Here is a 23,197-nt window from a genome sequence, read left to right on the forward strand (position 1 = left end):
CCGGCGGACCAGATGTGGTATGCATGCCATCCTACCTCTGCCTGCAAGAGTACTTTGTTGGCATCTCAGGCCTCCTTGAATGAGTTGGTACAGGCCCGGACGGCCCACTCGCTTCAATATTTTAAGCATCAATTTTATCTACATGGTAATAAGGGTGGGAGGCTTTTAGCTAACTTGGTAGGTACTTCAGGCCCTCGGCGAATGCTCCAGGGGAGGGGGCGGGCCCGGTTTGTACCGACAAAGCGATTCCGCAGGTCTTTTGCCGGTTTTATCAGACCCTTTATGCACGATCAGGGGGCCCAGAGATGCCAAGTGAGCTATATCTCGATAATGTTGCTAAGCCTCAAGTGTCTACTCTTCATCAACGGATGCTCAATGCCCCCATCTCGGTGGAAGAGGTTTCTTCGGTGATCCAGTCTAGTGCACTTTGGAAGGCACCAGGCCCTGATGGTTTTTGCGCCGAATTTTTATAAACTGCTCTCCTTGAAAATTACTCCGGTGCTGATTTCCACCTTTAATACCTACGTTGCCCAGGGGTCTTTACCATTGTCTTTGCTTGGTGCTCACATTGTGGTACTTTTGAAGCCTGGAAGGGACCGCTCCTATCGGCCTATTTCTCTTCTTAATGCTGAAGCGAAATTCTTTGCTAAAATCTTGGCCAACCGGATGGCCCAGATTTTGCCTCATCTTATAATAATAATAATTTTATTTTTGTATACCGCCCTACCACATAGTTCTAGGCGGTTCACATACCATACTAAAAATATATAGTTAATGAATAAAATACAATATTCTAAAAAGTTAAACTAGAATTATACAGTAGGTGAATAGGTGAATAAAATACAATATGTTAGAATACAATAAAATTCGGCAAAAATGTACTAGCTATAAGATCAGTATGTAATTTACCAGTAAATAATCTGGGACATCAGTTTACAAATTTTTCGAATAGATCAGTTTTTAGTAATTTCCTGAAGGACATATATGAATGAGCTTGAGAAATAATGGTTCTTAGCCATTGATTCATTTTACCTGCCTGAAAACTGAGCAATTTATCGAAAAATCTCTTGTATCGACATTGCTTAATAGTTGAAAAAGTAAATAAATGTTTCCCTCGAGTATTCCTATTAGGTCTGTGTTGCTCAAAGCGAGACTTACACCCTAAATGGCGAGATCCTAGCAAGGACTGTTGCAGAACGGGACTTGGGGGTAATCATCAGTGAAGACATGAAGACTGCCAATCAAGTGGAGCGGGCTTCATCTAAGGCTAGGCAGATCATAGGATGTATACGTAGGAGTTTCGTCAGCCGCAAGCCTGAAGTCATTATGCCATTGTATAGATCCATGGTGAGGCCTCATCTGGAATACTGCGTACAATTCTGGAGGCCTCATTACCGCAAGGATGTACTGAGGCTTGAGTCAGTCCAGCGAATGGCCACCCGGATGGTCTCGGGACTCAAGGATCTTCCATATGAAGAACGGCTTGACAAATTGCAGCTATACTCGCTCGAGGAACGCAGAGAGAGGGGAGACATGATCGAGACGTTCAAGGGCCGTATCGAGGTAGAAGAAGATATCTTCTTTTTCAAAGGTCCGACAGCGACAAGAGGACATCCATGGAAAATCAGGGGCGGGAAATTGCACGGCGACACCAGGAAATACTTTTTCACCGAAAGAGTGGTTGATCGCTGGAATAGACTTCCACTTCAGGTGATCGAGGCAAGCAGCGTGCCTGATTTTAAGAAGAAATGGGATCGTCACATGGGATTTCTGCACAGAGATAAATAGGGGAGGGTCATTGGGGTGGGCAGACTAGATGGGCCGCGGCCCTTATCTGCCGTCTTTTTCTATGTTTCTACCAAACAATACTTTAAAACAGGTGCAACCAAACTTAAACAATATTCTGGTAACTGTCTGTAGAATGGGGAAACATGGTCATATTTTTTCAACCCAAAAATTAGACGAATCGCCGTATTCTGTATAAGTCTTAATCTCTTTTGAAGCTTTTTGTAAGATCCCAGATATATTACAATAATCCAGTATAGACAAAATGGATGATTGTACCAGTAATTTAAATGATGCCCTCAGGTAGGCTTTGTTCGTCAACATAGGGTGGTGCGCAATATTCAACGCATTTTGATCTCTCTGGAATACGTGGCTTCTCGTCATGTGCCTTCCCTGTTGGTTAGCTTTGATGCCGAGAAGGCCTTTGATAGGGTCTCCTGGATGTTTTTGTTTGCCACGCTCCGCAGGTATGGATTTGATGGATTTTTTTAATGCTATCTCTGCCCTCTATGCCTCTCTTTTGGCGGCTATCTGGGTTAATGGGCTACTCTCTGAACCTTTTGAAATTCAGCAGGGTACTTGGCCTCTGTTGTTTGAGCTTACCTTAGATCCTTTTGTTTGAGATGTCTTACGTAATCCCGATGTCTGTGGGGTGGCCATTGGCCCGGTGGAATTTAAATTATTAGCCTTTGCGGATGATCTTCTGGTCCATCTTACTCATCCTGTTACAGCCTTGCTGGCTCTCTTGATGGTGATGCTGAATATGGAGACTTTTCTGGTTTTCAGCTGAATCTTGATAAATCTTTGGCCCTTCCTACGCTTCCGGAGGTTCGCGATGCTTGGCCCAGGATTTTCCCGTTGAAATGGGCGGACAGGGCCTTCCGTTACTTGGATATTCAACTGACTCCCTCGGTCTCTTCCCTTAAGCAGGCTAACTTATATTTACTTTTTGACGTTACTCGCCAGCACCTTTTTCTCTACTTTTTCTTTACTGCTGGACTATTTGTTACTTTAGTTTACATTTCTTTGGTGTGTTTTATTCGGAGAGTGGGGTCTTGGGGGGGGGGGGGAGGACCTTTGGGGCTCATCAGAAACCGGGGCCCTGAATGGTATGATTTCATTTTGGCATAGGTCAGCCTCCTCCATTCGGTGGGTTGGGATATTTGCTTCTTTCTTTGGTTCTTGTGTTGCTGTTTTGTCTTTTAGAGTGTCTGCAACCAGCTTTTATACCCTTTTTCTTCTTGACCTCTATTGGCGGCTTCTTCTATATTTGCCTGGTTTATATTTTGTTGAGAGGGGTAGGGTGGTGGGTGTGGGGTTGGGTGGAATTTTTCTTGGAATCGGGGGCTCCTTATTGTATAATTTCTTGAACTATTGTATCTCAAGTTGTTGTACTTGTTCTTTTTCCTGGTTTGTTCAATAAAAAATTGTTTCACTTAAAACAGAGAATGGTCAAGTTTCTGGAATCCTGTGGATTACACGACCTGAGGCAACATGGATTCACTAGAGGTAGGTCTTGTCAGACAAATCTGATCAATTTCTTTGACTGGATGACCAGAGAATTGGATCAAGGGAGTGCGTTAGATGTGGTGTATTTAGATTTTAGCAAAATCTTTGACAATGTACCACACAATGTCTAATAAATAAACTGAGTACCCTCGGGATGGGTCCCAAAGTGACGGGCTGGGTCAAGAACTGGTTGAATGGAAGGTGACAGAGGATAGTGATCAATGGAGATCGCTCTGAGAAAAGGGATGTTACCAGTGGTGTGCCTCTAGGTTTTGTTCTTGGGCCTGTTCTTTATAACATTTTTATAAACGATATTGCTGAAGGGTTGTCGGGTAAGATTTGGCTCTCTGTGGATGATGCCAAAATCTGCAATAGACTAGATGCCCCGGATGGTGAATAACATGAAGAAAGACCTGATGAAGCTTGAAGAATGGTCTGAAATTTGGCAGCTAAAATTTAATGCTAAGAAATGCAAGGTCAGGGGTTGAAGAACTTATGTGCATGACAGAAGAGCGAGACTTGGGTGTGATTGAATGTGATGATCTTAAGGTGGCCAAGCAGGTTGAAAAGGTGACGGCGAATGCTAGAAGGATGCTAGGGTGCATAGGGAGAGGTATGGCCAGTAGAAAAAAGAATGTATTGATGCTCCTGTATAAGACTCTGGTGAGACCTCATTTAGGATATTGTGTACAATTCTGGAGGCTGCACCTTCAAAAAGATATAAAAAGGATGGAGTCGGTCCAGAGGAAGGCTACTAAAATGGTGCGTGGTCTTCATCATAAGGCATATGGGGACAGACTTAAAGATCTCAATCTGTATACTTTGGAGGAAAGGCGAAGAGGGGAGATATGATAACGTAAATGCATATGAGTCGAGTCTCTTTCATTTGAAAGGAAACTCTGCAATGAGAGGGCATAGGATGAAATTAAAGAGGTGATAGTCTCAGGAGTAATCTAAGGAAATACATTTTTAGAGAGGGTGGTAGATGCATGGAACAGTCGCCCGGAAGAGGTGGTGGAGACAGACTGTGTCTGAATTCAAGAAAGCCTGGGATAGGCACGTGGGATCTCTTAGAGAGAGGAAGAGATAATGGTTATTGCAGATGGGTAGACCAGATGGGCTATTTGGCCTTTATCTGCCATCATAATTCTATGTAAAAACACACTGTAAAAACCTTTTAGGTATATTAAAAGTAAGAAGCCAGGTAGTGAATCGGTTGGACCGTTAGACCACTGCAGTGTTCTCTCCGGTGCTGCGCCCGGCTGATTTAGATGACTGCCCAGCTAATCCTGCTGCTGCCGCCGATGCTCCATCCCGGGCTGACTCACCGCCGAAAATTTTGTTTAACGCCTGCCTTTTTTTTTTTGTCAGCATGCTTTTACTTGCTTTGGACCTTCCTCGTTGCCGGATCCTGCCTACTTTCTGTTTCCGCGAAGGCAGGACCCGGCAGCGAGGAAGACCCGAAGCAAGTAAAAGCAGCAAGTTGTAAACTTCCCTCCGGGGCTCTATCGTGTGCGTGCCGGCTTTCCTTCTCTCCCCCCCCCCCCCCCCCCGGGACGCTACTTCCGGTTTCGGAAGGAAGAGAAGGGAAGCCAGCACGCAAACGATAGAGCCCCGGAGGGAAGCTTACAACTTGCTGCTTTTACTTGCTTTGGGCCTTCTTCGCTGCCGGGTCCTGCCTTCGCAGAAACAGAAAGTAGGCAGGATCCGGCAACGAGGAAGGCCCAAAGCAAGTAAAAGCAGCAAGTGTAGTGGTATACCATTTGAGAAAAACAAACGCACGGACATCGGACCCAATTCTGCTTGCTCTTTTAAAGCTCCGTTCCAAGCAACCTTGGTGTCTATTGTGGAAGATAAAGTGGTCAGCCAGGAAGAATAAAATAAAAAAAGTTCAAGTTTAGTCAAGCTGTGATTTGAACTTTATAGGCATTTGTTTTTCATCCTTTAACTGGCAGGCAGAAGGATGCTCCATTTATTAATCTTGCAAAGTCTGATACAGGAAAAGCTAGAAGTGCATCAGGATTTAAGGAGCTTGGGGTGTGCAAATCCACTTAATGCAGAAATTACAGTAAAACGAAATCACTGCAGCTCTATGAGGTTCTTTTGCACTTAGCTATAGTCAAATGATGGATAGGAATATGTTTATTTCATTTAAGTTAAGGGAAAACAATATTTTTTCTGAGTATCCTTTAAATCAGTGTTTTTCAACCGCGATGTTGCCTGGTGTGCCGTACGGTGCAGACACTGATTAGGCCTCAGGCCGGGTCCCGCACGCGCTCCCATGAGACTCCCCCGGTCCCCGCTGCTGTTCAGTTTCGATCTTCTGCTCTGACGCAACCGGAAACAGGAAGTTGCAGCAGAGCAGAAGATTGAACACTGAGCAGCCGTGCATGCGCGGCTCTTTGGGAAAGTGTGCATGTCGCCGAAAAACAAAACCTACAAACTAAGGTGAAGCGAAGGGAGAGAGCTGGCTAAACAGTAGGATCGATTGGGCAGGCGAGTGGTGGCTGCGGGGACCGTGCGATCGCTCGTGTTCCCGGCTCAAATTGGAAGGAGGGAGTGAAAGGGAAAAGGATTCTGGGCCAAGGGGATGAAGACGGAAAGAAAAACCCACAGCAGGAAAGAAAGGGAAGGACTGGCAGGTGAGCCAGATGCTAGAAGCAGGGGGGGGGGAAGAAAGAGGGAAAAAAGCTAGATGGGGTTGAAAAGAAGAGACACACTGGTATGGAAGAGGAAGATAGGGGAAATCTGGACACAGGAAGGTAACAGAAAGAGGGGAAATTATGTGCATGGGGCATAGGGACAGAGACATAAAGGGGACATGCCATGGGGATGGTATATGGACACAGGGGGGGGCAATGACAGATACATAGGGGAGATATTAGAAATGGAGAAAATAGGAGCACAGAAGCGAGATGGTTTGTGGGGATGGGACAGGGACCGAGCTCGCAGGCTCCAGTGGCTTGCACAAATTACATTGTAACGTGCCATGAAAATAAGAGGAAGGAAGGTAGATAGGTCACGCGAGAGGAGCTGAAGGGTAGTAGAAAGGAACAGATGGTAAAGGAGGGAGGGAAGGGTGGTGGTGGAAAGGAATAGGACAGACATTGAAGGAGGGTGGAGAGGAACAGACCCCGAAGGGAAATGTGGAAGACAGAGTGGGAAGAAGACAGATGCCAGACTATGGGGGAGTGGAGGGAAGAAGATGGGTGCTAGACCAATTGGGGGGGGGGGGTGAAGGGAGAGGCACAGTAACAGCAAATGGAAGACGTAGAGAGAAGACACACAGTGGATGGAAGGAATTGAATGAGAAGATGTGGAAAGCAGAAACCAGACAACAAAGGTAGAAAAAAAAATTATATTTATTTATTTATTTTTTGCTTTAGGATAAAATAGTATATTAGTTGTGTTGATAAAAATTTATAAACAAAGCCCTGCCAGCTGAACATCTCTTTCTCTAGTTCAGCAGCAGGAACTTTGATTTATAAGAAAGGAATAAGCTAAATATTACAGTACTAAGGCTTATATGGATGCAGCGGGGACGGTGACGGGGTGGTGAATGGGATGGCAGTGGCGGTGACGGGGCGGTGAAAGGGATGGCGGTGACGGGGCGGTGAAGGGAACGGCTGTTGACGAAGGCCCATTTAGGTGCTCCTTTTTGGAGACCCGGTTTTCCCGTATCTCTCAATATGATCTGCAAGAAGGTGTGCATCCAACTTGCGTTTGAAACCCAGCACAGTATTTTCTGCCACCACCTCCTCCGGGAGAGCATTCCAAGCGCCCACCACTCTTAAAAAAATAAGGGGCAATTCTCCAAGTGGGTTCTTCCTCGTAGGCACCCTGAGACTGTACAGGGAACGCCTATTCTATAGCAGTGAATGGGCTCCCAGGTTCCTTTACAGAATGGTAGCATATAGCCTTAGATTCAGGCGCCTTACAGTTAAAGCAGCCATAGAGCTGACGTAACTAAGCATGTACAATTGTGGGAGAAATGATTTTATTTTCAGTTTAGTGATCAAAATGTGTCTGTTTTGAGAATTTATATCTGCTGTCTATATTTTGCACTATGGCCCCCTTTTACTAAATCGCAATAGCGGTTTTTAGCACAGGGAGCCTATGAGCATCGAGAGCAGTGCAGGGCATTCAGCGCATCTCCCTGCGCTAAAAACCGCTATTGCGATTTAGTAAAAAGGGAGGGGGTATATTTGTCTATTTTTGTATAGTTGTTCCTGAGGTGACATTGCATAAAATCATCTGCCTTGACCTCTTTGGAAACCTGCAGAATATATACGATAATTAACATTTTCTCTGCGTACAGTGTGCTTTGTGGGTTTTTAAAAATTTTTTTATTGTTGGTAGATCATTTTGACTTGGCCATTTTAAAAGTAGCTCGCAAGCCCAAAAAGTGTGGGCACCCTTGCTGTAGAGCCATTTCTTGTATGACTGGATCAGCTATATTTATCTTTTTTTTTTTTTTTTAGTTGTTTAAATTCATGCAGAAATAAATGGCTAGATTGAACCTAATGACTTCATTAACGCCTTTCCCTTTTTTTAACCTCTATACCATTTGAAAGAGGGCAAAAACTTCTTAAATTTAGTAAAAATATTCTGGCACAAGTGTCAAACCTTAAAAAAGGAAGTCATATTGAGCATTGGAAAATAATAATAATAATTAACTAATAAAAATAGTACACATTTAGGGCTCCTTTTACTAAGTTACAATAGTGGTTTTAGCGTGCGCTTAGTGCGCGGAGAATTGCCACATGCGCTAGATGCTAACGCCAGCATTGAGTTTGCGTTAGTTTTCCCACATAGCACAGGGGTTTGCGCACGCTATAAATGCTAGCGCACCTTAGTAAAAGAGGGGGTTAATTTTCCCCACCACCAAATTTCCCCATCCCGCCCCACCCGGCTATTTTTTCATGCCACCCGGCTGGAAAAAATTTCTGGGGAGAACACTGCACTGGCAAGGGAAGAGAAGGACATAGTGGACAGATTAAATGAATTCTTTGCCTTGCTCTTCACTGAGGAAGATGTGGGGGAGATACCAGTGCCAGAAATTGTATTCAATTCTAATGAATCAGAGAAACTCATACAAATCTCTGTAACACTGGATGATGTAATAGGTTTAATTTGACAAATTGAACAGTTGACAAATCGCCTGTACCGGATGGTATACATCCCAGAGTGCTGATAGAATTGAAAAATGAACGTGCAGAGCTATTGTTAGTAATTTGTAATTTTTCTTTAAAAATCAGCACAGTACCAGAAGACTGGAGAGTGGCCAACATGACGCCGATATTTAAAAAGGGTTCCAGAGGAGATCCAGGAAATTATAGACCAGTGAGTCTGACATTGGTGCCGGGCAAAATGATAGAGACTATTATAAAGAACAAAATGGCAGAACATATTGAGAGAAAGTCAACATGGTTTTAGTCAAGGGACATCTTGCCTCAAGAATTTACTGCATTTCTTTGAAGGGATGAATAATAATGTGGATAAAAGTAAACTGGTTGATGCTGTGTATTTGGATTTTCAAAAGGCATTTGACAAAGTACCTCATGAAAGATTTCTGAGGAAATTAGAATGACATAGGATAGGAGGTAATGTCCTATTATGGATTGAAAGTTAGATAACAGAGAGTAGGTTTAATTGGTCAATATTCTCAATGGAGTAGGATAAATAGTGGGGTTCCCCAGGGTCTGTGCTGGGACCGCTGTTTTTTTAACATAATTATCAATGACCCAAAGTCGAAAGAGGATTATGAAAAATTGCAAGAGGACCTTGTTAGACTGGAAGACTGGGCATCAAAATGGCAGATGACATTTAATGTGAGCACGTGCAAAGTGATGCATGTGGGAAAGAAGAACTTGAACTATAGGTTCGTGATGCTGGGTTCCACGCTAGAAGTCACTGCCCAGCAAAAAGGATCTAGGTGTCATTGTTGATGATACATGGAAACCCTCAGCACAATGTGCGGTGGCAGATAAGAAAGCAAATAGAATGTTAGGAATTATCAGGAAAGAAATGGAAAACAAAGATAGAAATGCTTTAATGCCCTTGTAACACTCTATGGTATGGCCACAACTTGAATACCGTGTGCAATTCTGGTTGCTGTATCTCAAAAAAGATATAGCGGAATTAGAAAAGGTACAGAGAAGGGCGACGAGAATGATAAAAGTTTTGGGATGACTTCCCTATGAGGAGAGACTAATGTGGCTAGGGCTCTTCAGCTTGGAGAAGAGACGGCTCAGGTCTGAGTGGAGTGAAAAGGGTAGATGTGAATTGCTTGTCATTATTTCCAAAAATACTAGGACTAGGGGGCATGCGATGAAACTACTAAGTAGTAGATGTAAAACAAATCAGAGAAAATAGTTCTTACACCCAACGTGTAATTAAACTCTGGAACTCGCTGTTAGAGAATGTGGTGAAATCAGTTTGGCTTGGATAATTTCCTAAAAGAGAAGTCCATAGGCCAATGGCTTGGGGAAATCCACTGCTTCTTCCTCGGATAAGCAGAATAAAATCTGTTTTACTACTTGGTACTGGGGACCTGGGTTGGCCAGTGTTGGAAACAGACCTTTGGTCTGTTCCTTTATCTTCTAACTATACTGCCTTATAGGTGCCACCTGCAGCCATAAGGACTACTGGGATGGTAGACAGGTGGGTATAGTAGGTTTGGGGGGAGTTTTGGAAGACTGACCATATATTAGAAGGGGGTATGGTGAGATATACTACAGGCACCTTTTATGTGAAGTTCACAGTAGTGCCCTCTAAGGTGCCCCACTGCTCTACTGGCATTTCTATGTGGCTAGTCCCACTTCCAAATGGTCTGGATTAGGACATTTTGAACTTGGACAGTTTTGTGGTCATAAATGGCAATTAAAAAAAAAAGGAAACTGGATATTTTGCAGTGTTGCTGGTTTCAAAAATACCTGTTTCTCTGCCTCTGACTTTGGAAGTCTTGCGAGAAACATCCAAAGTTGGACTTAGACGTCCTATTGAAAATGTCTCTCCATGTGTGCCCAGGAAATCCTGGAAAGACTTTTCCAGAACTCTGCAAAACCATACATGTTGGTACCACTGAATGTTATCACCCACTTTTGGTCTCTGGAGAAAAAAGGGGAGGCGGCGTTAAGGGATATGCAATGTATTTTCTGTCCTGAGAGAATGGAAATGAGGTAGGGATAGGAGATTCCACGGCGCTCTCTGTATTGAAGAATAGATGGATATAAAGGAACATAAGAATAGCCTTTCTGGGTCAGACCAATGGTCCATCAAGCTCAATAGTCCCTTCTCACAGTGGCCAATCCAGGTCACTAGTACCTGGCCAAAACCCAAGGTGTAGCAATATTCCATGGTACCGATACAGAGCAAGCAACGGCTTCCCCCATGTCTTTCTCAATAACAGACTATGGACTTTTCCTCCAGGAACTTGTCCAAACCTTTCTTAAAACCAGCTACGCTATCCGCTCTTACCACATCCTCTGGCAATGCGTTCCAGAGCTTAACTATTATCTGAGTGAAAAAATTCCTCCTATTGGTTTTAAAAGTATTTTCCTGTAACTTCATCGAGTGTCCCCTAGTCTTTGTAATTTTTGACAGTGTGAAAAATCGATCCACTTGAACCCGTTCTACTCCACTCAGGATTTTGTAGACTTCAGACTTCAATCATATCTCCCCTCAGCCGTCTCTTTTCCAAGCTGAAGAGCCCTAACCGTTTTAGTCTTTCCTCATACAAGAGGAGTTCCATCTCCTTTACCATCTTGGTTGCTCTTCTTTGAACCTTTTCTAGCGCCACTATATCTTTCTTGAGATAAAAAGACCAGAATTGAACGCAATACTCCAAATGAAGTCGCACCATGGAGCGATACAGGGGCATTATGACATTCTTAGTCTTGTTAACCATCCCTTTTTTAGTAATTCCTAGCATCCTGTTTGCTTTTTTGGCCGCTGCTGCACATTGGGCAGAAAGTTTCATTGTATTGTCTACAATGATACCCAGCTCCATTTCTTGGGCGCTAACCCCCAAGGTGGACCCTAGCATCCGGTAACTGTGATTCAGGTTATTCTTCCCAATGTGCATCACTTTGCATTTGTCCACATTAAATTTCTTCTGCCATTTGGACGCCCAGTCTTCCAATTTCCTAAGGTCCGCCTGCAATTTTTCACAATCCGCATGTGTTTTGACAACTTTGAACAGTTTAGTGTCATCTGCAAATTTAATCACCTCACTTGTTCCAATTTCCAGATCATCTATAAATAAATTAAATAGCACCGGTCCCAGTACAGACCCCAGCGGCACTCCACTGTTTACTCTCCTCCATTAAGAAAAATGACCATTTAACCCTACCCTCTGTTTTCTATCCGATAACCAATTCCTTATCCACAACTGAACTTTGCCACCTATCCCATGACTTTTTAATTTTCTCAGGAGCCTTTCGTGAGGAACTTTATCAAAAGCTTTCTGAAAATCTAGATACGAGGAGGCTAAAAGCTTCTGTCTCTTCTACCACAAAACACAAAGACAGTACACAGAGATTTGAAAGTCTAGGTGAGATGTTGATTACATCCTGACCTGTACAGCTTCTGTTTCCATCGTTTTCTTTAGTAACTGAATATCCTCAGCAGTTGGAGTTTCTGTTTCCATTGCGTAGATGACAGGCAGGTGTAAAGGGGCGTAATGCATCGGATACTAGAAGAGGGAAATCCAGAAGGAAGGTTACTGTGCGAGATATAATATACTAAACAGCCCACAAAACAATTTTTAAAATAAATATTTTGTAGTTAAACCACTAATACAGTTTCAGGCATCAACACAAAGAAACAATTGCTTCAAGAACAGCAAGTCATATAATATCACTCCAGGGGCCTGTTATGCACTTAGAAGACCTCCCATATACTGTCAAACTCTAGGAGGAAAGACAGGAGAGGAGAGATACGACAGAGATGTTTAAATACTTACGTGGCATAAATGTGCATAAGTCAATGCTCTTTCAATTCAAAGGAAACTCCAGAATGAGAGGGCATAGAATGAGGTTAAGAGATGATAGGCTCAGGAGTAATCTAAGGAAATACTTTTTTACAGAAAAGGTGGTAGATACGTGGAATAGTCTCACAGCAGAGGTGGTGAATTAAAAAAAGCCTGGGAGAGGCACATGGGATCTCTTAGGGACAGGAGGAGATAGTGGATGCTGCGGATGGGTAGACTGGATGGGCCATGTTTCAACTTCTCAATTGCAGCCACCATAAATTTGGGTCTCATATTTCACGCTTTCATTTCTACTGAAAAGCAATTAGATACTGAGCTGAAGGACCAAATGGGAGCTTTAACTTCCTCAATCCTCTCCTCTCCCCATCCCCTTAGCAAATAGACATTGATAGTAGAAACCCCACCTTCCTGAATTCCTTTCCCACTCATTGCCAGAAGACAAAGATGTGATCACATAACCACTACATATGGAGGTACCTGCCACTCTTGCAGTCTCTCTAGCACAGTGAATTAACATCAGGATCTAACTCTGAGGGGGAAAAACCAGACCATGAATATGCCCTGTAAAAAATTTTGAGCAGAACCTCAGTTATGTGGCAGAGGCACACTTGGCATGCCAGTGTCTTTAAGTTCTGCCCCAACCAGGGGAGAGCCTTGAGGGAGGAGGGACGGCTCTCGCGGAAGCCTCTCCCTTTGGGCTAGGATCCCCTACAAAACTGTGGCACTGGATTCCTGGCTCAACCCCAACAGCTAAAGAGAGTCTCTGGCTGTGCTGCCTGAGCAGCAAGAAGTTATCATGGAGCTCCAGCTGTCAATGCTGGCTCTTCCACGTATATTCAGTACATGCAACCTAATTATATGGTTAGAAAGAAACCCCAAAATGCTATGAATTCTTTAGAAAAGTGACACTGAGAACAAAGGAGAGTAGAACTAACAGTAGATAATATAGCCAGATCAGAATACGAGGAATTTATAGGCTGTCTTTTGCTCTTACTGTGCTTTAACATTAGATGCAAAGGAGTTGTAATTGTTGGAAGCGTGCCCAGCATGCTCTCTGCACTTACCTACTGAAATGTTCTTTTCTACGCATTAATACTATTTCATATCACCTAACGCCACCTCCTGGGAGGCAGTACCTGCCCCCACACTAGCAGCTTAAGTGGAAATGAAGGAGATGATGGAGGTGAGAGAATTTTACTAATAAAAAGAGCATACCAGGACAATTTAAATCTGTGTTCTCAATTAATCCTTAACTGCTAAAGAGAGAAGCTGAAAAATCTTTAAAAATGTCAAATGTTGTTAGGTGCCATCAACTTGTGCTTGAGTCCTAGCAACTTGATGAATTGTGGATCTAAAAAGAAATCGGTTTTGTGCTAGTCCAGAAAGGTCCTCAAGCGTCATCCCCTGGTTTTTCAACATGTCCAGCCATCTGATTGCAGGTCGCCCTCTTAGCCTGGCTCCTTTGATCTTCCCAAACACGATGTCCTTCTCCAGTGAATAAGACAATAAAGGGCTGATTCTATAATAGGTGCCTAACTTAATTGTCAAAATGCTCTTAATAGCCTCAATAATTAGTAAATAAAGGATGCTAGACACCTGTCGCATGGCACTTACTGGGGGATGCACTAAAGTCAGCGATCATCGCTAAACCTGTTTTCACAGCTTTAGTGACGATTGCTGTTACCGACTCAATGTACAAAACAGCCCACCGCATGTTTTTCCTCTCGATCGCCAATTTTCTGATCTGGCCATGCAAATTAGCTAAAACCCCATGCAAAATAGCCAAGTGATTGACATACTAACACCTTTTGGTTATTTTGCATGGGCTTTTAGCGATCGTAAAAAAACAATTGCTCTAGACTGGTCAGTAGCCGTGTTACTGACAGATCTGCCTATTTTTTTTTCATTTTTATTCGATGGCACAGATATTTTGCATGTATTACACATGCAAAATATCTGTCCCATTAAAAAAATGAAAAAAAGTCCCCCATCACCGCCGACAGACCTCCCCAATGACCCCCAAACACAGTCCCCCCCCCCCCCGAACCTAAAATAAATGGCAGGAGGGTTGCCCACTCCCTCCTGCTATCCTGACTGAAACCCTGCCCCCCCTCCCCCCCAACAGCAAAACAGCTGGAAGAATGTCCACTCCCTCCTGCCACTGAAGGCCCCCTCCACAATCCTCCCTCATACTTTAAAAAAAAAAAAAATTAAAATTTTTATTGGTTTTCGAAGAATTTAAACAGAACATAGAACTCAATGAGTACACCTACAATACAAATACAGCTTAACCACAAAGGTCCACAATAGCAAACAAGAACACCATCTTTTCCCCTCCCCAAAACCCCTCCCCCCTCTTGCAGCAATGAAGTCTAAGCAAGATCATACAATTTCCAAGGATTTAAAGTTTCAATTTCTGAGTAACAACAGTCCAGGTGTGTTGAGATGATAAATAATATCCTCGTTGTTTGGCCACATAAATTTCCATTTTCCCCATCAAGACTAATTTCACATGCCATTCACTCAAAGTGGGAACCTGAGTCTGTTTCCAATAAGCCACAATAAGGCATTTAATCGCTGCCAGACCCATATGCAAAAGCCTAGTTTGCCATGTAGTCTCACAGCGATTTGACATCCCTAGTAAACATGTTTGGGGAGCAACAGGAACAGCAATCCCCAACATCAAGGACAAAGACCGCAACACCCCCCAACAAGGGACTATCACCGGGCATTCCCACCAAATATGAAAAAAAGTGCCCATTGCTGCTTGACGCCGCCAACATAGAGCCGACGATTGATGATACATCTATCTAGGGACACAGGCAGCTAATATTGACTCTGACATCTCAAAATTATTGATCGAAATTACAGACATAAAAGAGTTCCGAAAAGAAATAAAAACACTACTGTTCAAAAAATATCTCCCATCAATCTAAACCGCCATCTAATGAGTTCCCAATCAATTCCTTGGGAATAGAATCTCTTTATCCAACCCAAACTAAACACCCCTACTGTCCATATCATCAACATTAATTAACCAACATCATGCAATCATCAAAACAATAAATACACCTCCGCTTATAGGCATATGATGCTACTCTCCACCCGAAGAAACTTGACTCAGCTCATGTAATATCTTTTGTAATCTAGAATATATTGTAATTCTTTATTCTCCACCAGTTGTAAATTGACTCAGTTGCTAGGTAACATCTCCTGTGATATTGAATGTACTGTAATTCTTCACTATTACCTGTAATTAACTCTTCTCCTGTAATGTAATTCTACTGGAAATGCCCAGATATCTTCTTTATTGTAATCCGTTGCTATGTTACATCTGCCGCGATATTGAATGTATTGTAACTCTACACTGTTACTTGTAATCTACTCTTCTCCTGTAATGTAATTCTACTGGAAATGCCCAGATATCATCTTTATTGTAATCCGCCTAGAACCGCAAGGCACAGGCGGAATAGAAATCCCTAATGTAATGTAATGTAACATCCTATGAAGTCTCTCTGGGGTATAATACCACCTACTCAGTACCTTGTAAGCATTTTCCTGTATAAGGGCACAAGTGGAAGCCCTACCCACCTCTCTACATATAAAGTCCCACTCTTTAGCTGTAAATGAACATTGTAAGTCTCTCTCCCATTGAGTTTGGAAACCAAATTTGGGGGACACTCTTCCCTTTAAGTATTGGTAAATTATAGAAATAGGCCTGGGCACCCTCTGTAAAGTCCCCCACAGTTGTTCAGCCTCATCAAGGGATACCTTATCCCAACCGTTCGCCAGTATAAAATGCTCCACCTGAAAATAAGCCAGATAATCCCCTACCCTTACCCCAGGTCGCTGTTGCAATGTCTCAAAAGATATCAGGGTCCCGGATCTAAAAAAATCGCGAAAGTGACACAACCCTATCAGTTCCCACCTCTCAAAAACAGGATTGGTTTTACCCACTCCAAAATTGGGTTCCTCCTGCACAGAAACCAATGTAGAAATGACCCTCCCCTGATTACATTCCCGTTTAATACCAAGCCATAATTTGATCAAATGTAATATATAGGGATTATTGGTCTCCAATTCCCATTGCTGAATAGTCTGTGAGGACCAAAGCCTAGCAGCCAAACTACCCTGAGATACCAAACTTTGCTCCAACTGCATCCCCCACTTGTGAGTACCCTGGTCCCATTCCAATAACATGCGTAACTGTGCCGCCTAATTATACCAGGAAAGGTTTGGTACCTCTTTTCCTCCCCTTGCTCGATCCACCCACATCACCCACTGAGAGAGTTGGGGAGCTCTATTCTGCCAAATAAATTTTTGAAATTTCGCGTGTAACATCTTGAACGTCTGGGATGGTATGGGGATAGGCAAGGTATGGAACAAAAATAACAACTAAGGTAGAATATTCATCTGAATAACAGCAATTTGTCCCCCCCAGGACAGCCAGAGCCCCTGCCATCGTTGAAGATCCAATCTAATTTGGTGAATAATCGGGCCATAATTAACCTCATAAAGACAAGTCAAATCTCTAGGCAAATAAATCCCCAAGTATTTGAGGTTCTTAGGCACCCACTTAAATGGGAACTGGCGTTGAAGCACCAGAACTCTGGCTTCCCCCAGGGTAAGATCCGTCTTATCTAAGTTGATCTTAAAGCCAGACACCAGCCCATATTCTTCAAAAATATCTAATAAAAGGGGGTATTGTTCGTTCCGGATCTTGCAAGTACAAGAGAACATCGTCCGCAAATAATGCAATACGATGTTCCATACCCCCTATCTTAAATCCACACAGAAGGGGATGAATCCGAATCATAATCGCCAAGGGTTCTATAGAAAGTGCAAAAAGCAGTGGGGACAACGGACATCCCTGCCGAGTGCCCCGAGCTATGGAGAAAAATTCCGTATAGGACTGATTAATTCTAATACAAGCTCTAGGGGCAGAGTATAATGCTCTGACCCAGCCAAGAAATGATCCTCCAATACCCAGTTTCCTCATCACTGCCCAAAGAAAGTCCCACGATACCTGGTCAAAGGCTTTCTCCGCGTCCACTGCCATTACCGCTGCTGGATCCCTTCCCTGTTGCACCCTCCACAACAAGTGCAGGGTATGTCTAATATTATCTCCTACCTGTCGTCTTTGGATAAACCCAGACTGGTCCTTATGGATTACTTTAGGTAGCAACCTGCCAAGAAGCAGAGCCAAGACCTTTGCCACAATTTTCGCATCTACATTCAACAGGGAGATAGGTCTATAGGACCCGCAGAGAGTAGGGTCTCTACCAGGTTTCAGTAAAATCATTACCCCTGCCTCACCCATAGTGCCAGGCAAAGAATCCCCCTGATGAACCCCATTGATTAATCGCACCAACAAAGGTCCTAACTGGTCACCAAACGTTTTATAAAAACAGCTCGTGTAACCATCTAAACCTGGAGATTTTCCCGGTTTGGCTCCTCTAATTACCTCCTGAACCTCCCGCAACGTCACCGGTTCGTCAAGCTGTGCTTGATCGTCAGGCAACAGAACCGGCAACGCAACCTTAGCTAAAAAGCTCTCCACCACTCCCTCTTCTGCCCCCCCCTTCCAGGCTATACAATCAAAGATAGAAATCCAAAAAGGAGTTGCCAATATCTTTATCCGGAACCTGACTATTCCCGCACCGGTCTCTTATCTTATCTTTGTAAAGTTATGCTATTGACCTGTTATTGAATATGCACCTCAGTAGGAAACTCCAGAACATCCTCACTTTCACAGCTGACAGCACAACCACAGTAGAGATTCCTCTTGTATATGGCAGTGGGTTATCAGGAGATAAACATTAACTGTAAGAATGCACTGTCTGCCTGGAACAAAGTGCCTGACTCCATACATCAGGCTCCGTTCTCTGGCAGTATTCAAAAATCCAAACTCCAACCCACCAATATCTGTCTTATCATTCCCTCTGTAATTCCCCCTACCTGAGGCATCTTCTTGTCCAGTTTGTCTGTCTTTACTAGATTGTAAGCTCTTTTGAGCAGGGACTGTCTCTTCTGTGTTTTGACGTACAGCACTATAGAAATGATTAGTAGTAGTAGGAATGAGGGGTCAATGTGTTGATGGCTAAATGCATGGCTTCTATAGAGAGATTAATGAGAAAATATTCTGCAACAATGCAGTAAGCTAATTAGATACAAATTTAAAGCAGGGGCATAGCCAGATGCCCAATTTTGGGTGGGCTTGGACCAAAGTCGGATGGGCAGAAGAACACAGCCCCAGAGGTGATCGAGTCTCAAGCTGCCACCCCCTACTCCCCTCAGTCTCAAGCTGCGCTACACCACATACCTTTTAGAAAGCAGGTCTTCAGCTGCAATGAGAAGCGTGTCAGCCTTCCTTCTGACATAACTTCCTGTTTCCGCAGAGGCGGAGTAAGTTAGAAAGAAGGTTGTGGGACTGACATGAGCAGTGTGAATCAGTCGTGCTGCTCACTGCCAGTGAAGATCTGCGGCTTCAGCAGTGGAGCAGCTTGAGACTCCAGAGGGGGGCGGTGGATGTTAAAGGTTACTTGGTTCATAAGTGTGCTGCTTCTGGGTGGGCAGGTCGGGGCCCACTCGTGGCTACATCAGTAATTCAAAGTGTGCAAGGCCAGCCGAAGGGAGACTGTAAGAACTGTGCCTAGTCCTGAGCACATGGCAGAACAGTGAGCAGAGCAGAGACTGTGCTAGCAGGAAGGAGTGGAGAGAGGAGCAGAGAAGGCGGTGCTAGCAGGGGAAGAGGCGAGAGCTAACTCCGCCCATCCCCGACGTCACCAGACAAACTCCCCCCATAAAAGGGGACGAGCCAACGGCAGAGAGTTCACAGTGCAAGGCCAGCCGAAAGGAGACTGTAGGAGCTGTGCCTAGTCCTGAGCACATGGTAGAACAGTCCTGAGCACATGGCAGAACAATGAGCGGAGCAGAGAGTGTGCTAGCAGGAAGGAGTGGAGAGAGGAGCAGAGAAGGCGGTGCTAGCAGGGGAAGAGGCGAGAGCTAACTCCGCCCATTCCCGACATCACCAGCCAAACTCCCCCCATAAAAGGGGACGAGCCAACCGTGCGCAGCCATTCGGCGCGTGGCAAAGGCGAGCGGCCTTAGCGGGAGCGCCTTTGCGAAGAGCCTAATCTTTACCCTATTCTTTAAACTTTATTCTAAACTTTAACCCTAACCCACAGGCAGGCACCCTCTCAAATACCCTAATCTTTCAAACTCTCTCTCTGATCTTTCAATCTCTCACTCTGACTCACAGACAGATATTTCTTCTAACTCTTTAACTTACTCACTATCAGGCAGACCTCAGCTACAACTTGGTTATGGCAGGGAGAACAAGAAGCGCCATGTCTGCAATCAAGACCAACTGTCCGGTAACTGGGGGGACCCAGGGGGCGACCACGGTATGCGTGCAGAAGGAGGAGGACCCAGGACTGTGGAAAGAGGTCTACGTGCAGACCGAGATCATCCCCCTCCCCCCCCTGTTCTCCACAGTCTCTACACAGACAGAGGAGGTCGACCAGCTAGACGGAGTCATCATGCAGGAATTTAGGAATCTCAGGGAGGAGGTGAAACGTCTGAGAAGCATCCGAGAGGATGAGGCCTACATTGACGGAGTCATCCAGGAGCTGTCCCAAATCACCGAGTTGGCCCAAGACATGTCCTCCCTCGAGACACCCAAATCACCAGCTTTGAAACCAACAATTGGGGTACAGGAGATGGCTGGAGACGCTGACTCCTGGCAGCTGGTGACCTCCTCCACGGGCAAACACTGGAGATCCCACCCCCCTCTTTCAATCTCTTCACCCTCTTCTTCTTTTTCTCACCAACAGGGCAGTTTTACATCCACCCCAAAACTCATCCTGAGGAACAGATTCCAGATCCTACAGGTAGAAGATGTCAACAAGGAGCAGGAGTATGCCGACAAGGAGCAGGAGGTAGTCCAGCGCACGGCTCCAACTCCGGGGACAACTGATCGGCTCCCCCCAAAGAAGCACAGAGTAATAGTCATTGGGGACTCTATGCTGAGGGGCACCGAGGGACCAATCTGCAGACCGGATATGCAGTCAAGGGAGGTTTGCTGTCTGCCTGGAGCCAGGGTCTGAGATGTCACCGCCTGTCTTGATAGGCTTCTCAAGCCCCAAGATCACTTCCCCATGGTCCTCATCCACATTGGCACAAACGACACTGCTAAGAACACCCCAGAGAACATAACTAGAGACTTTGGAGCCCTGGGTGAGAGGCTGAAGCAGACAGGAGCGCAGATGGTCTTCTCCTTGATCCTCCCAGTTAGAGGCAAAGGAAGTGCCAGGGATGAGCATATACTGAGCACTAACGAGTGGCTTCAAGGATGGTGCCGGGAAATGAACTTCGGATTCCTGAACCATGGAGAGGCATTGCAAGGACTTCAGGGACCAGACGGACTCCATCTGACCAGCAGGAGTAAGCACATCTTTGGACACCGACTAGCCCGCTTGCTTCGTAGGGCTTTAAACTAGGTAAGTCGGCGGAGGGTACCCACTCAGATACAAGTTCAGTAAGGAACGATCCTGACGAGGTGAGTCGAAACTCCGATTCTAAGTCCAAAGTAAGTGCCCCCATTGCAAACAATTCTCGAGGAGTCACACTACCCCAGGTGGGAAACTCCCCACAGGGACTTAGCAATCACGGGGTATGGAGGGCTATGTATGTTAATGCACACAGTTTAGGCAATAAGATTCTAGAATTAGAGACCGAAATAATGAATGCCGACCTTGACATGGTGGCAATATTCGAAACTTGGTTCACAGACTCTCATGGGTGGGATATGGCTATACCGGGATACAACTTATTTCGTCAGGACAGAGAGGGAAAGTCAGGGGGAGGGGTGGCACTATACATTAAAGAAGACATCAAAACTACCAGAATCACAGATGTCAAGTACACTGGGGAATCCCTCTGGGTGAACCTGGCCAGAGGCAGGGAAAAATGCCTGTATCTCGGTGTAGTATATAGACCTCCAAGACAACTGGAAGACAACGACTCCGAATTCATTTAAGACATAGAGAATATCACTCTACGAGGAGACGCTGTTCTGCTAGGGGACTTCAACATGCCTGACGCAGATTGGAACTCATACTCAGCAACAACCAGCGGCAGCAGGAGACTGTTAACATCCATAAAGGGAGCACGACTGAAACAAATGGTATTGGAACCCACTAGGGCCCAGGCGATCCTGGACCTGGTAATCACCAATGGGGATAGCGTCTTGAAGGTCTCGGTAGGAGATACGCTAGCCTCCAGCGACCACAACATGGTGTGGTTCTACCTCAGGAAAGGTTTCCCTAGATCAAACACGAAAACAAAAGTACTCAACTTCCAAGGCACTGACTTCGAACGCATGGGAGATTTCGTCCACCGGACACTGCAGAACGAAGCTACGACCGATGATGTGGAAGCTATGTGGTCATCTCTGAAATCTACCATACATGAAGCGACAAGCCTCTACATTAAATCAGTACACAAACGGTGGAGAAAAAATAAACCCCAATGGTACTCCGCAGAAATCTCGCACCTCGTTAAGGAGAAGAAAAAAGCATTTATTTCCTACAAACGAACGGAGACTAGGGAAGCTAAACTAGAACATAGGGCGAGGTCTGCAGCGGTCAAAACGGCAGTCAGGGAGGCCAAACTTCGAGTGGAAGAGACTCTGGCAAAGAACATGAAGAAAGGGGACAAATCCTTCTTCAGGTATATTATAGGAAAAAGAACACAGACGGGATAGTACGCTTTAGAAAACCAGATGGGAACTGCGCAGAATCAGATTCCGATAAAGCAGAACTACTGAATGAATACTTCTGCTCGGTCTTCACCTGCGAGGCACCGGGGCACGGTCCGCAGTTGCAGGCAAGGCCCAGCGTGGAAGACCCATTTCAGAATTTCGAGTTCACACCTGGCGACGTCTAGTACGAACTGGCAAGACTCAAGGTGAACAAAGCCATAGGACCGGACAATCTACACCCCAGGGTGCTCAGTGAGCTGCGTGATGTCCTGGCAGAACCGCTATCAGGACTCTTCAATCTCTCCCTAAGTTCGGGGAGAGTCCCCATAGACTGGAAAACAGCTAACATCGTTCCACTGCACTGCAGGGCAGAGGCTGCAAACTACAGACCGGTGAGTCTCATATCAATAGTATGCAAACTCATGGAAACACTAACGTTAAGAAATGCAAGATCATGCACCTCGGCAGCAGAAATCCGTGCAGAACTTACACCTTGAATGGTGAGACCTTAGCTAGAACTTCAACAGAACGAGACTTGGGAGTGATCATCAGTGCAGACATGAAAACTGCTGATCATGTGGAGAAGGCATCATCTAAGGCAAGACAGTTGTTAGGTTGCATCCGCAGGAGTTTCGTCAGCCGGAAGCCATAATGCCATTATACAGAACCATGGTGAGGCCTCATTTGGAATACTGTTCTGGAGGCCACACTACTGAAAAGATGTGCTGAGAGTAGAGTCGGTGCAACGGATGGCCACCAGGATGGTCTTGGGGCTCAAGAATCTATCGTTTGAGGAAAGGCTGAAAAATTTGCGGCTGTATTCACTCGAAGAATGTAGGGAGAGAGGAGACATGATCGAGACGTTTAAGTATATTACCGGCCGTATCGAGATGGAAGAAGAGATTCTCTTTCTCGGACCCTTGGACGCCAATTGGATACGATCATGAACGAGGAGAATCTACGAGATACGCGTCAACATGGATTTACTAAGGGGAGGTCCTGCCAATCTAACCTAATCAGCTTCTTTGACTGGGTGACAGGGAAGCTGGATGTTGGGGAGTCCCTAGACATCGTATACTTGGACTTTAGCAAAGCATTCGATAGCGTACCACACCACAGGTTGTTGAACAAGATGAGCTCTATAGGAT

General features: G+C 44.9%; 1 protein-coding gene across 1 annotated transcript in view; it reads right to left on the reverse strand.

Annotated features, from left to right (window-relative positions):
- PPP2R5D (protein phosphatase 2 regulatory subunit B'delta) overlaps positions 1-23,197 on the reverse strand; it is a 391,698-nt gene that overhangs the window by 22,713 nt on the left and 345,788 nt on the right. The window contains exon 15 of the mRNA XM_033937705.1: positions 11,873-11,989. Coding sequence (XP_033793596.1) covers positions 11,873-11,989 — 117 coding nt within the window. The remainder of the gene's footprint in view (positions 1-11,872; positions 11,990-23,197) is intronic.

Source organism: Geotrypetes seraphini, chromosome 3, assembly GCF_902459505.1.
Source record: "Geotrypetes seraphini chromosome 3, aGeoSer1.1, whole genome shotgun sequence".
In the NCBI taxonomy this organism is placed as follows: Eukaryota; Metazoa; Chordata; class Amphibia; order Gymnophiona; family Dermophiidae; genus Geotrypetes; species Geotrypetes seraphini.